At 40.4% G+C, this 14,904-nt stretch overlaps 1 protein-coding gene and 1 non-coding gene across 7 annotated transcripts in view; one reads left to right on the top strand and one right to left on the bottom strand.

Moving 5' to 3' along the window:
• The window catches only part of MKLN1 (muskelin 1), a 330,333-nt gene that overhangs the window by 158,688 nt on the left and 156,741 nt on the right, over positions 1-14,904 (top strand). For 2 of the 6 annotated variants that reach the window (XR_009454700.1, XM_059711808.1), the window contains exon 1: positions 3,175-3,390. The exons of 3 other annotated variants lie outside the window; for them this stretch is intronic. Coding sequence is in view for 2 of the 3 variants with exons in the window: in XM_059711808.1 (XP_059567791.1) it covers positions 3,293-3,390 (98 nt within the window). In the remaining variant the exon portion in view is untranslated. Of the gene's footprint in view, positions 1-3,174; positions 3,391-14,904 lie in introns of those variants that run through there. One more of the 6 variants, XM_059711804.1, reaches the window with a different exon arrangement.
• On the bottom strand, positions 13,686-13,820 carry LOC132211594 (small nucleolar RNA SNORA72). The gene has a single exon (XR_009447502.1). It is a non-coding gene; the product is annotated as a small nucleolar RNA SNORA72 (small nucleolar RNA).

The raw sequence follows: 14,904 nt of genomic DNA on the forward strand, positions 1-14,904 counted from the left end.
CTCCCCTTTGCATTTCCATGTCATGACTTCTTACCAAGACTTATTTGTTCTGACTGCACTCTCCCCTCCATCACTTTGCTCCAGCCACACTTTCTTTTCTTTGAACACACCAAGCACTTTCCTGCTGTAGGCCCATTGCACCTGCTTATTCTCTCTGCCTAGAATGTTTTTTTATCCAGCTTCTGCATGGCTGGCACTTTCTCATTGTATAGGTATTAGCTCAAATACTACCTTTTTAGAGAAGCTTTCCTTTACCATCCAATCTAAATATTACTCCAGTGTAGTTAGTGTCTTCTTGGCATCTAAATACACACACTAAAATTATCTAGTTGACTCATTATATGTTGCCCTACCAGAATGTAAGCTCCATGCAAGCAGTGTCCTTGTCTGGCTTGTCTGTATATCCTGACTCCTTAGCGTCTAGGACAGAGCCTGGCACATCACAGCCTTTCAATAAATCTTTTTTTGCAGGTGACAAACCAAATATGATCAGTTACTCTCTCCAGGAAGTATTTACTATGAGGACCATACTGAGATTACAAGATGAGTAAAGATGATTGCTTTTAGCACAACCCATTCATTCCTCAAGAAATATGATTGAACATCTGTTATGTGCTAGACACTCTAACAGGACTGAGGATACAATTGTGAACATGATATGCATGATCCCTACCTTTATGAGAATTACAGTTTAGGGAGAGAGAAAATGTGAAATAAAGAGATTAAAATATATTGTAATGCTTGCAAATATAAGGAGCGAAACTCAGGGTGCCAAGGAAAATGTAGAAAATGGCACATAATCCCAAAATAAGTGATGAGGAATGATTTTCTAGAATGAAATAGGCTGAAAAAGGAGCAGGAGTTAGACAGGTGAAGAATGGGGGAAGGTACTCCTGGCTTGGCTTAGACCAGTGGTTCTCAACCTTGGCTGCACATTAGAATCACCTGGGAATCTTTTTAAAATCCTGATTTCTGGGCCTCATCCTCCAGAAATTCTGTTTCTTTGTTACTAATGTTGTGGCCTCACCCCATAACAAAGAAACAGAATTTCCAGAGGATGAGGCCCAGAAATCAGGATTTTAAAAAGATTCCCAGGTGATTCTAATGTGCAGCCAAGGTTGAGGACCACTGGCTTAGACTAAGCCCTTGAGGGAGGCCAGAGAGAACACAAGTTACAGGAGCCGATCCAGTGTGTTATGTTAGTCCAGTGCGGCTGGGGTAAAGAGTGCAGAGGAGGAAGGAGAGAGAGAAAGAGGAGGCTGGAGAAGTAGGCAAGGCAGGGTGTGAAAGGTCTCTGCCAAGGCCTTTTGATGTTACCCAAAGGGAACAGAAAGTCCCTGAAAGCCACAGAAAGTCACTTGGGGAGAACTGGCTTACATGTGCTTTTTTTAAAAAAAGATTACTCATAGCCCTGGCCGGTGTTGCTCAGTGGGTTGGAACGCCGTCCCATGCACCAAAGGTTGCCGCTTCGGTTCCCAGGCAGGGCACCTACCTCGGTCGGTCGGTCGTGGGTTCGATCCCTGGTTGGGCGTGTAAGGGAGGTAAACGATCACTGTTTCCCTCTCTTTCCCTTCCCCTCTCTCTAAAATCGGTAAAGCATATCCTTGGGTGAGGATTAAAAAAAAAAATCACTCATAAACCATCTCTGTGTCTGCAAAAGAACAAGGACTCTAGGACATTAGGTAAGAGGAATACTTAGCAAAGGAGGAGCCCCCAAGGAACTGAACTGGGTCACCACCTTCATCTTCCCCCCAAAGATAACCACTCATCAGCCTTGGGGCTAAGCTCCTCCGGTCCTACCCCCGGTCTCTGGACGCCCCGCTGGAGCCACTGGGGTCACAGCATTCCCCGAGGAGCGCATACTTTTCCGACATCCTGCAACACGCAGCGCTCGCGTGCCCCTGACGGCTGACACACTGTGGCCTGTTCCGCTAGTGGAGGCCGCTCTGCAGTTTCCCCCATGGAAATACAAACTCAGGAGAAGATCTGGGGGCTGCGGCAGGTGGACGATGATAACCTGAAGCGAATACAAATACCGAGGAGTTCTGACGTGGCATGAGATTTCCCATCGGTCAGGTGGAGACGGAGACACGGTCCCGGCTTCCAAGGGTAAGGCCTCTGAGACAAGGAGTGACGAGGCCGCTGGTGACCACCGTGGCTACGCCAAGGGACCCACATGCATGCCCCTGACCCCCAGGCGCCGGATGGGAGCCCTGCCAAGGCCGCCAGGCGTTCAGGGCAAGCGCTCCTTTTTTTTTAAATTTATTTTTTATTTTTTAAAATTTATTTTATTGATTTTTTACAGGAAGGGAGAGAGATAGTTAGAAACATCGATCAGCTGCCTCCTGCACATCTCCCACTTGGTTGCATGTACCGCAACCAAGGTACATGCCCTTGCCAGAATCGAACCTGGGGCCTTTCAGTCCACAGGCTGACGCTCTATCCACTGAGCCAAACCGGTTTCGGCAAGGCAAAGCGCTCCTTTTTAGATAAAGCAGCTGGCGTGGTGCCCCTGGGGCCTACGGGGTCAGTCCCCCTGGGCTCTTTCTCTTGACATGTCTCTCTCTCGCTCTTTCTGAACTTTTAGGCTGAACGTCTGTCCGAGTTAAAAGTGGGCAGATGTGCCAACTGGGAAATGGAAGCCACACAGCTTCCCCAACTGCCTTAAGGTTTTTTCTGGTCTGGTCTGGTCTGGGGTTGGGGTGGGGGTTGGGGGGTGGGAGCCGAATGTCTTGCCCGAGCAAACCAAGCCCACAGGTGCGTGCGAGAGGCTCACAAGCAATGTCCACCCTGAAGGGCAGACACCCCCGTGCGCCTCCGGAACCGGGCACAGGACGTTTAAAACCAGCACCGCTCCCGAGGGAAGGGCATCGCTATGGACTCCAGTTCCCTGCAATGCTGTGTCCCGACAGGGCTTACACACTGGAGACGGCAGCGGTTTCCGACGTCTCCAAGCTCGTCTTCTCCTGCTCTCTCCCTGGCCCACAGTTCCCATCGCTTTCTTTCCACCATATATTCTTGGCTTTTTCCTTACCTCCGCCTGTAAGACAGTCCTTTGCGCCACTCCCTCCAAGCCCCACAGGAGAGCCCTTCAGGGGCTCACACTCCCGTCCCCGTTCCGGTAAGTCATGGAGGAGGGAGGGTTCGGCGTCGGGAACTCGGAGGGAATCGCGGCCCCGCGCGCGCCTCAGGCTGCGCAGGGCCGGGAGGGCCGCGGCCCCTTTAAGACCAGGCCACGCCCCCCTCCTCGGTGCGGCCCGCGGTCGGTGGCGGCCGCTCTGGTGCTGACAAGATGGCGGCTGGCGGGGCTGTTGCTGTGGCGCCCGAGTGCCGGCTTCTGCCCTACGCGCTGCACAAGTGGAGCTCCTTCTCCTCCACCTACCTTCCTGAGTAAGTGCCGGGCCTTGGGCTGGTGCCACCCTTCTCTTCGGCGTCAGCTCGGCTGGGCCGGGCGGGCAGCGGAGGGCGCCGAGCCGTGAGGCCCAGGCGGGGCCTGGTGAAGGGACGCGCGGCCTCGGAGTCAGTCCAGCCGCCGAGAGGTTGGCCGCCCCCGACTCGGGAGGGTAGTGAGAGCCGGGAGAGCGAGGTTGCGGGGGAGGGGCGAGGTCCGCGGCGGGCCTGGTAGCTCCCCCCCCCCCCCCCCCGGAGCCCGGGATGCTGCACCCGGGATTTGGGACTTGAGGGCTTGCGGGGCGGGCGGCTCGGGGAGGTGGGACCGGAGTCGCAGCTTTTGGGGTCCGGGCGGCGGGCACACGGGTGGGGATGTTTTTGAGGTCGTCGGCGCTGGGGGGAGGCGGGGGACCGATAGTCCGACCCGTCGAGTGCTGCCGGGGCAAAGTGTAAAGCTGAGACGAGGGTTTTGGGGAGGCGCGGGGGTGTCATTAAAAGTGATCAACAGCAAAACAGTGGTGAAACTCACAGAGACTGGAAAGTTGTGCAACCCAGCCGAGTCCTTGCAAGTCGGGAGATGTGCAGGGCGCATTCCCCCCCCCCCCCACCCCCCCGCCCCCGGCCCCCGCCTGCTGGTAGGGAGTGGGCAGGAGGGACCTCACAGAAGAGCTGCATTTATATTATGGCCCAGAACATGGATTTATAGAGACACAGACCCGTTTCCCAACCTAGGACCTCAAAAGTGGACAGAAAAGACACACTTGAATGAGCTGGACTTCCAGCACACTGTCTTGGTCCGGATCTCCGATTTAGGTGTTAAAAAAAGAGTTGCGCCGAAACCGGTTTGGCTCAGTGGATAGAGCGTCAGCCTGTGGACTGAAGGGTCCCAGGTTCGATTCCGGTCAAGGGCATGTACCTGGGTTGTGGGCACATCCCCAGTGGGAGATGTGCAGGAGGCAGCTGATCGAGGTTTCTCTCTCATCGATGTTTCTAACTCTCTATCTCTCTCTCCCTTCCTCTCTGTAAAAAATCAATAAAATATATTTAAAAAAAAAAAAAGTTGCATCACTGCCATTGCATACGTGATACATAACTGCGTACGTTTTTCTGTAGAAAACTCCTTCTGAAATGCTGAGAGTACTTTCATGCAGTATGTACTTACCTTTAACTTACTTTGAGAGAAGGAGCGGATCTCATCCCAGTTTTACATGCAGATAGAGGAACTGATTTTAGTAAAGTTTTTAAGGCCCGTGCAGACCCTGAGGAAAAGTGACAGTTGTGTCCCCCTGGACCATCATCTCCTTAAGACCAGAATGGTTTTATAAACAAAACGCGTTACAGATCATACACTTTTATGTTACTGAACAAATGAAGGGACTAGATCTGTGAGGCACATTCCAAGAAGTTTTCCACCTGTGTTTCAAAAATTCTTCACGTCTTATCAAATTTGATTTGTCAATTCCATCAAGAGTCTTGAAACAGAGCGGTGGCTAGAAGAATCTAACTCTTTTAAAAAATATATATATTTTATTGATTTTTTTACAGAGAGGAAGGGAGAGGGATAGAGACTTAGAAACATCGATCAGCTGCCTCCTGCACACCCCCTACTAGGGATGTGCCCACAACCAAGGTACATGCCCTTGACCGGAATCGAACCTGGGACCCTTGAGTCCGCAGGCCCACGCTCTATCCGCTGAGCCAAACCGGTTAGGGCTAGAAGAATCTAACTCTTGGTTGCCAGGCCATTGTCCTGTTGGCCAGGCCAAAGGTTGGCAGGCCGGCCGGCCTTTGGTAGGACCTGGTTCGGTGAATGGGGCCAAGTGACCTGTGGTCGGATCTGGCCTGTGTGAGTTATTGAGGCCGGGACCTGATGGGTGCTGATTGAAACTTGTAATTTGAGGGTGAGCCAGGTAAACATTCTTAGCCCTCAGCTGGAATGGAAATGTGGCCCTAGGTACTTGACTTCTGATTTTCAGGGCTAACAGGTTCTTGACTCTGAAGATAACAATCATTTTTCTGCACCCAGGTTAGGATCTCAGACTACTGGGGATTGGGTGGCATTGTTTGATCCAATAACTGTGAAGATATTTTCCTGGTCCTCAAGAGTCACAAGTCCCATCTGAGTTACCAGTAATAAGGGAAGAGCACATTTCAAGCAGGAAATGATCTAGTGGGATGGCAACTTGACTGTGACTTATGTATCTTTATCCTGGCCCCAGAGCACTAGTTTTGGGGTTAGAAGGCAGCTGTTTGATTGGAGAAATCTGTTATGATTTTCTCAAATATATTCATAAGCTCATATTTAATGTATATTTAACTTTCAAACACTTTCAATTACAGTGTCTTATTTAATGCCTATGATAGGCTGTTGACTTATGCAATATAGTTTTATTTTAAAGCATTAAACTATTATAATAGAAGAGTAATCTGAACTTTTTTCTTTGAAGGAATGTAGTTGAGTATTACGGAGCTTGAGTTTGAGAGTTTTGTGTCTGCTGGATTGGTGTATGCCATACCTAAATTGTAAAACTCTTTTGGTTCTGAACTTCTATTAGCAAGTAACGATGCTACAGCTTTGTATGATAGGAAGTGTAAGAAGGGATCGACTTTCCTTACATTTGCCGTAAAATCCTAACAGCAACTGCTCTATCTCTGCTGGCCTTGACAGTCAGTCATGTTAAGATACTTCCGAAGCAGGTCTAATATTAAGTAAAGCCATTTGTTGAAATTTTCTACAGAGTAGCAAATATTTATTATTTACAGGTCACAGATCTAGGCATTTTGAGAGGTAATAATATAATGACAACAAAGGGAAACATAGCGTGCCTTCAATATGCTAGCCTCTCTTCTGAACACTTTAAAGGTTTACTCCTTAAAACAATTGTAGGAGGAATCTACATTTTTTCAGGAAACAGGCATGGGGAGGTTAAAACATGCCTACAACTAAGGTCACACTGTTAGATGGAGGCAAGATTTGAACCCAGACAGTCTGGCTCCACAGTCCATAATCTTAACTGTACTACTCTTCTGCTTCTGCACAAAGGTGGAGACAGGAAATCGGAGATTTGAAAGAGTTGTTGTATTAAAGGCACTTACATAGTAGTTGTGTAAAGATGTGAAATTATGAAAAAAATAGAAAAGTTCAGGTTTCTGTTTTCTTCCTAAGGACTTAAAATTGCAGAAAGAAACAAACATTTCCCCTTCTGACCCTTTTAGATTTATTTGGACTTAAAATTTTTTTTTAAAGCAAATCTAGTTATAGATAATATATTTTTACTTTGAAACTAGTGAAGTGGCCCTGTATCTTTTTAGTGTGCTTAAGAAAACTTGGTCTGTATTTTTCTTTTGTTCTGAAATTTACACCTAAATTGGGAATTAAGAGAAATACACTTATTTAAATGATGTCTAATTCTTAGAATTACATGTACTCTTTTAAAATATAAGAATATTTTAAAAACTGCTAATCCCTATACTCAAATGTTTATTGCTATAGCTAATAGTGATTCCACAATTTATTGAGTAGCTACTATATGCAATATGATTTTTATATCTAGTTTTACCTAATTGTACAAACCTGCAAGATAGGTATTATATCTGTTTTGCAGATGAGGAAACTGAGTTCCATAAAGGTTAAGTAACTTGTCCAAGGTCATACAGGTTTCAAGAGGCTTGGCAAGTTCTGTGACTTAAAAACTGTGGCACATGCCTCTATTCACTCACAACCACCACTTATTGAGTACCTTCTAGTCTTCAGGCACTATGCTTATCACTTGCAGTTTTTTATTTAGTCTTTTACAAAAACTCTATGGTAAATATTATCTTTTTTTCTTTTCTTTTTTGTATAGCTAGGGAAACTGAGAGGTAAGTTAACTTGCCCAGGTCTAAGAGTTGAAAGGGTAGGAGATAGGATTCTGATCTTGGGCCTCTGACTTGTATTACCAAAGCTCCTTCACTATTTTACTTGACTATAATATGTGCCTAGTTGGAAATACAGATAAGAAATGCTATAAGGCTAGAACAGAGAGGGAATGATATTTAGATCTATTTTATCTTTACATTTATGGCTTTAATGTATTAATATGAAAATTGGAAGGACTGTTGAAAGCATTTTTTAAATATTAGGTAATTTCATTGATTTGGAATGATTTGGGTTTACATATTATTTAAAGACAACATAAGTTTAGTTAGTAACATTTGATGAATCATTAAGTGTGTTTACCTTTTTTCTATAAGTCTTTATTTCTTAAAATCAAACATTGATCAAAATTGTTTCTTGTGTTAACATGGTTCAGAGTAAAAGTGATATATGATTTGACTACTAGGATAGGAAGTGAACCTATTTCAACTATTTTAAAATTTCACATTTAAAAATGAATTTGTATTTTTTTCTAATTGTAAAACATCCTAAGAAGTCTTTTGTGGAATATTTGCAAAATATTGACCCACTGAAACAACATAAATTACCCTTAATACTACCACCCAAAGATAACGCATCACCCTTTGATATATATTATTCCAGATATTTTGTTGTGTCTATATGTATATTTCAATTTTGTTTTGGCTTTTGTTTGCTGTTCTGTATTTTTTTCTCTTTAATATATAGTAAATATGTCCTCATGTTATTAAATAGCCCTCTGTATTGGCATTTTATTTAATTGGTCCCCTATTGGATATTATAGGCTTTGGGCTTCTTTTGTTTTTGTTTACAGAAACAAATCTTGAAATTATTTATGATGAGTTCCTAGATACTAAATTGTTGGATTAAAGCTATCAGTTTGTTTTCTTATTGTTTGTGTAGGAAACTTTCTTTTTGGTGTATCCTGGCTTTAGTTTGACATTATCCTTAGTAAGTTGGGATTATGAATGTGGTTTTGATCAGACAAGTCCATAGAAATGTATAGGGAATGCTTTATAATTCAAAATGTTTGCTCCTAATTATTTTTTCCCTTAATTTTAGCTTTTAAATGAATTTTTATTTAGTAATCACATTTGGAAAATAGAACATATTGTGAGATTTATTATTTATTTGGTCTATGATTGATTGAGGATTCCTTACAATCCCATAGGCTCTTGCAACCCATTGAGTTGGGGACTGTCAGACTTTCTTTCCTAAACTGAGATTAGGTACTGTCCTTGTTTGGGAACCTCACTGGCCACTGAAAGCTCTGATAGTCTCAGTCTGGTATCTTACAACTTTAGAAAAGTAAAGATTCCCACGATAAAGAAAAAGTATCATGAGGTGGTTGGAGGTCTAGAGATTAAAGCTGCAGAACTGGCTCCTGGAATCAGAACTTTGTGACTCTTAGCAAGTTATGATTCTTCTCTGAGCATCTTTAGATTCCTTATGCAGTACTTGTTATCTTGACCAAATGCTGGGAGGTTTTATATTATGTTAAAATATTTTTTTGCTCATAGGTAAATGCTTCTATTATTTACATAAAGTTTTAGGTAAATGTAGTGGATTTTTAATAAATGATTCTTGGGCCTAATACAGGGACTTTGTGATGTTTTACATGTAGATAAGATACATTTCAGCTATTTGTGGTGATGTAAATTTGCTGTATTTCAATCATTCAAAAATCATTTTAATTTTAGAGATGTAGCTATTAGTACCTAAGAATACAATGATTTTCTTTGTATTTACTCCAGGGTTTCTGGTACATCTTGGATCTGTAGCATGACTCTTTCATCAATTCTGAAAAAAAAATTAAGATTCTTCAGATATAGTTTCTGCCGCACTCTTTTTTTCCTTCCCTCTATGACACCAATTAAATCTATATTATATATTTTGTCATGTCCCATTTGTCCCTTACACTTTCTATCATTTTTTTCTCTCCTTATTCCATTCTGGATAGGTTTTATTTGCCTGTGTTCCAGCTCACTAATTATCTGTTCAGCTATGCTCAGTCTGATTTTAACCCCATCTATTTTATTCTTGATTTCAACTATAGTGTGTTTTGTTTTGTTTTGCTTTGTTTTGTTTTGTTTTGTTTTGTGTTGTTTGTTTGTTTGGTTTTTTTTGGCTAGAATTTTCAGTTGGTATTCCCTCTTCTACCCCTTCTCTCTTCACAATAGATTCTAATTCTCTGGTGAAAATCTCCACATTGTCATATATTTTCTTGAACATATCAGTCAAACTACTTTAAACCTGTGTCTGTAAACTTCAATATCTGGATCACTCAGGTCTATTTCTCTCATCTTTTCCCTTCTGTTTAAGTATCTTGGTTGGTCTAGTAGTTATTATAATTTTTATTATTATTGATAACTTTTGATTGAATGCCAGACATTATATGCAGATTTAAACGCAATTACAGTTGCGAACCTAATATATTTTTCTAGAGAGGATTCACCCATCTTCTGCTAGGCAGGTAGAATAGAGGCAGATCACCTCAACAGTCAAGAACTAAGGTGACTTCATAGCTAAGATCTGGAAACAGCCTAAGTGCCCATCAGTAGATGAATGGATTAGAAAACTGTGGTACATCTACACGATGGAATACTATGCTGCTGTAAAAAGGAAGGAACTCTTACCATTTGCAACGTCATGGATGGAACTGGAGAGCATTATGTTAAGTGAAATAAGCCAGTCAATAAAGGAAAAATACCACATGATCTCACTCATTCGTGGACAATAGAGACCATTATAAACTTTTGAACAATAATAGATACAGAGGCAGAGCTGCCTCAAACAGATTGTCGAGCTGCAGCGGGAAGGCCGGGGAGGGTTGGGGGGCAGGAGGTAGGGGTCAGAGATCAACTAAAGGACTTGTATGCATGCATATAAGCATAACCAATGGACATAAGACACTGGGGGATAGGGGAGGCTAGGGGACTGTCTAGGGCGGGGGGATAAAATGGATACATATGTAATACCCTTTGTAATACTTTAAGCAATAAAAAAAAAAAAAAAGAACTAAGGTGACTTAATGTTGGGTTTTAGGTTTTGTAAACCTCTAGTTTGCCCAGCTTTGGTAACCCTGCAGGGAACCTAGCTGAGAGCCTGGGTTTTTATTCGTCCTCTCCTGCTTTTGTCTCTCCAGCAGCATGAGAGTCCTAAAAGCTTTTCCTTGCTTTCCAGTTGCTTTCTGCTGTCTTTTTTAGCTTCTTACTCTGCATAGTTTACTAGTAAGAATCAACAAATGCCTCAAGAGGAAAATCAGTACATAGTGTTGTTGGTTTTGTTCTTCTGTGTCTCCCTTCATTATGGAATCCTGGGTGTTATGGCAAGATCCAACTACCAAGTTTTGTTCCTTTGGCCCTGTGAAATTATTAAAAGCTCGGCTGACTTTTCTGCCCTTTAGTGGCTGTCCTTTCCTGGTTTCTCAGTCCCTTTCCCTGTGCCATTAAAGAAATAGATGAAATGAACTGAGAGAGGGAAAGCTCTACCTATAGAAGGTGGGATTCATTTCAATAGGTTTTTTGTTTTTTTTGGCATTCCAGTCTTAGGTCCTCAGAAAGTCTCTGATACCTTAAGAGCTTTTTTCCTCCTATGTGTTATACAGCCTTTCTAGTTCTGAAAGGGAATGTTTTTCTGCCACAAGCTATTCCAGAATCAGAAAACTGTGTTTAGTTCTTATGGAATAGACTCATACCTTGTAGGTTATGAATTCCTCATAATGATATTAATGTAGTAACCTGACACTTGAGCCCCATATTTTTTTGCTCAGTGTTTTTCTTCATTTTTCCTTTTGACACTTTTAAGTGCTTATTACTAATATCTGATGGGAAAAATTATGGAATAAACATAGCATTTTTTGTTTAAAATTGTTTTAAGTACTTATTGACTAGGAGTTAAAATGAGATTTTTATTCTTGGTTATGTTGATTTGTCAATCTCTTGAGACTTACTTGTTTATGATGTCCAGAAATTGAGAATTTTATCTGCCAGAAATATATAGTTATTTTCCTTTCCTGTTAATGTAATTTTTATATTGTCTACCTTTTTACTAGAATTTTTATGGGAGTATTATATTTATGTGAGACAATGTTTAGAAGGAAGATACTTGGGTCTAATGTAAAGTTGTTGGTTTGTAAGTATTGTCAGTATTTAATACTATTTAACTTTCCTTACATTCCTTTAGTATGACTGATATTATAATCGTCATCTATGTATTTGTTGGTAAGGCATGTTGTTTTATATAAATAGCAACAGTAAATTATTTTCAGCATCCTTAGATATGTACCCTTTCCCTTCCTTTCATTGTCCCCTTTTTTCCTTTCCCTTCTGATTTAAGTAGTTTGAGGAGAAGAGCTATAAAACCTAATTCCTACTTATTCTTTAGCTGTTGCTAAAATGTTGCTTTCTCAGGAAACCGTTTTACCCTGTCCCCCCAATGTGTCTGGCATCCCTTCCTCTGCTCCAACAGTTAAATGCTTTCATTAAAAATGTATACCTTTCTCCTATGTCACTTTATACAATTTTAATTATACATTTATTTGTGTGATTACTTGATTAATAGCTATCCCTCCAACTAGACCACAGGCTTCATAGGAACTATGGAAATTTTCCCCCTCCCCTCATATCATTGTAGTCCAGCATAATGTTTATTAAATTAACAAATTAGTGAATTAGCTGTCAAAAATAATAATTGTTCTATAGTTATGGACATATACATCTATAGCTATGTATGTATACATCTATACATACATACACATAGAAAAAGATCCGAAATCTACAACAAAAAGAAAAAGATAAGAAAAATATTAGTGAAAAGTTTAGACATGGTAGCTAGCCTTGATCCAGAAGGTCCACTTTTGTATTTTCATGGTTCAATGAACAGATGATACTTTTTGACCAGGATATAGGTCTGGGTTAAGTGGGACACAGGCTGGATTTCAGCTTTTACTCCTTAGTGGGTTCTTCTTGTCAAAAAAGTGCAACCTGTGCAACAGTATATAGCAGCCCTGCACTTTATACCTGATAGTAGGTCTAGAAAGATACCAGAAAAAAAATAAAAATAAAAGGAGAAGGTTGAAATTTTAAAAATAGAGGAAAATTTTTCTGAGTTGAAGAAAGATTGAAGTCATTAGTTTGAAAAGGCTTGCTAAATGTCAAGAGACTGAAAAAAAAAATACCCTCAAGAAGTATACATTCTGATGTAGGAGCCTGGTGCTAGAAAAGCTGCTCACATGAACACTTTGAGGAAGCCACATATGCTGCAGGAGCAGAATGCTGAAGAAACATCTGTAGTGCAGGAGTCTTCTGGGTAAGCATACCCGAACAAGGGAGCAAAATCACTCTTATTTCTTGAGGTGACATTTCTTGAGGTGACTCTCCTGCCCCCTCTGCTGACAAAGCTTAACTTTTGCCAGCCGGCAAAGGAAAATTAAAGGGCCCAAATTCATTTTCCAAGAGTAGGCAAAAAGGGTGAATTTGGAGGTGAGAGTGAATAGGTCCATAATTGGCATACCTATACTGGAGCTTTTGATGTGATCTTTTAAACTTTCTCAGTGTTTCATTTATATTCAAGCTGGTTAAGTTTGTTTAGTGTCTGAAGTTTTCTTTTTGGATCACTTGATGCCCAATATTGTTTTAGTTGAATTAATATTACCAGTAGGCTTTTAAATTTTCATTTTCCATTCATTCTTATAAAATAATAGAACTGCAATAAAATACTTTTAAAATTATAAAAATGGACACTGGGATTGCTTTGGAAACAAATGTTGACTGGCATGTTGGGCATGTTGGCATGTAGGATCTTAACTGGCACAGTATTTTAAACTATTAGTTTATCAACTGGTGAACATTCTGCATTTGATAAAGGAAAGGCTGAGAGCTTTAAGCATGTAAGATACATATATGTTGTCTGAAAGTTGAATGAGGAGAATTGATTATCATCTGTAATAAACTTATTTTCAAAGTTTTATCGTCAAACTGCTTACATTCCCTATAATAATTTAAAAAGTCAGAAAAACACTTCAAATTTATATTCTGGGCTACAGTGATCTATATAATGTGACTTTACATGTGACATATCTTATTAAGCTTTGAGGAGAGCATTAAAACCAAACAGTCCTGAGCCTTATCCAACCAGTAATTATGTTATAGTTGTGAATTGTGAATTTTACATGAACAGACATATGTAGAACTGAATTTTTAAAAGACCAGCATACAATTAAAGTCATATAAATCAGTGACACACTTTGAAGTTTATATTGATACAGAGATTTCAGGAGAAATTTTATTCCAAAGTTAGCATAAAAGCAAAGTAAACAAGTTTTTTTTTTTTTTTATAGAGAGTGATATCCATTGTGATAATATTTGCTCTAAAGTACTTTTGAAATTTTTTTTTCTTAGTTTATCACCATCATTTATGAAATCAGACCTAGGGAAAGAACTAGGTCTGGGGACAGCACGTGCATAGTCTTAATATAGCAAACGCTTAGCCTGCCCTGATTATTACCAAATCAGAACAGTGGGAGTGTTTGCAGTGATTTTTTAAAATAGGTTTAAGAATAGTTAAATATATTTTTCAAATGCTTATAGATCCTTTGTAGTATTTCTGAGGAACAGAGTTTTAAAAATGCTGTGCCATAGGACTTAAGAGGTGGAAGATATCTATTAAGAGCAAGCATGTCAAACTCAAAAGGCCAACATGGGCCAGATAAACAAGGTTTAAGTTTATGTGGGCTGCAAAAAAACAAAAGCTTCAATTTTCACAGAAACATAGGTTTATTTCGATAGAGACATGCTGAATACAAAGGGCTGAAATAAATGAGTCATTGTTAACATAAAAAAATAGAACATTTTAATAAAAATTAATATTTTTTTCTTGAACATTAACTTACCAGACACTGAACAACTGCACAAATTAATAAGTGTAATGCAAATAAACCTATTTTTCTTGTTCTCTGAAAGCGAAATATTTCCTGTTGCGCACATCAAACAAGTCAGTACAAGAATAATGATGTGGTAATCGACTGCTAAAATACTTGCTGCTAGTATTAGTGGAGAGATATGGTGTGCCTGTAAGGGAAATGAATGCAACACGATTATAGTAATCAGTCATTAGTGAACGTTGTAGTTCATTATTAATAATTATGTATAATAGGACATTGTAAAAATTACAAACTTTTTATTAAAACGTTTCTTACATACTGTTATATTGGCTGGGCCCCAAAAATGTTCATTGTGGGCCGCGAGTTTGACGTGCTTGATTAAGAGGGTAGGGGGAGAAGTCTCACAAAATGAATGCATTTGGATTAGTTAATATTGATTTAATCTCTCACCATTAGTACAATTTGAATTATTGCATTAAGCTGGGGGGAGGAGTTAGATCTGGTACAAAGGAAAACATGAAAAAATCTAAACAGTATAGCATAGAGAGAACACTGAACAAGGACAGGAGACTTGGGCTCTAATTCCAGTTCTGCCACCAATTAATCGGTAATTTTGGATCAATCATTTAGTTTCTCTGGCCTTTTATTTATTTTCATACAAAATGAGAGGATTAGATTAAGGCCTTTTTGGCACAGGATAATAGCAAGATGTTGATATTACAGAATAGTTTTTTAA

The sequence above is a fragment of the Myotis daubentonii genome, chromosome 10, assembly GCF_963259705.1.
Source record: "Myotis daubentonii chromosome 10, mMyoDau2.1, whole genome shotgun sequence".
Taxonomy (NCBI): domain Eukaryota; kingdom Metazoa; phylum Chordata; class Mammalia; order Chiroptera; family Vespertilionidae; genus Myotis; species Myotis daubentonii.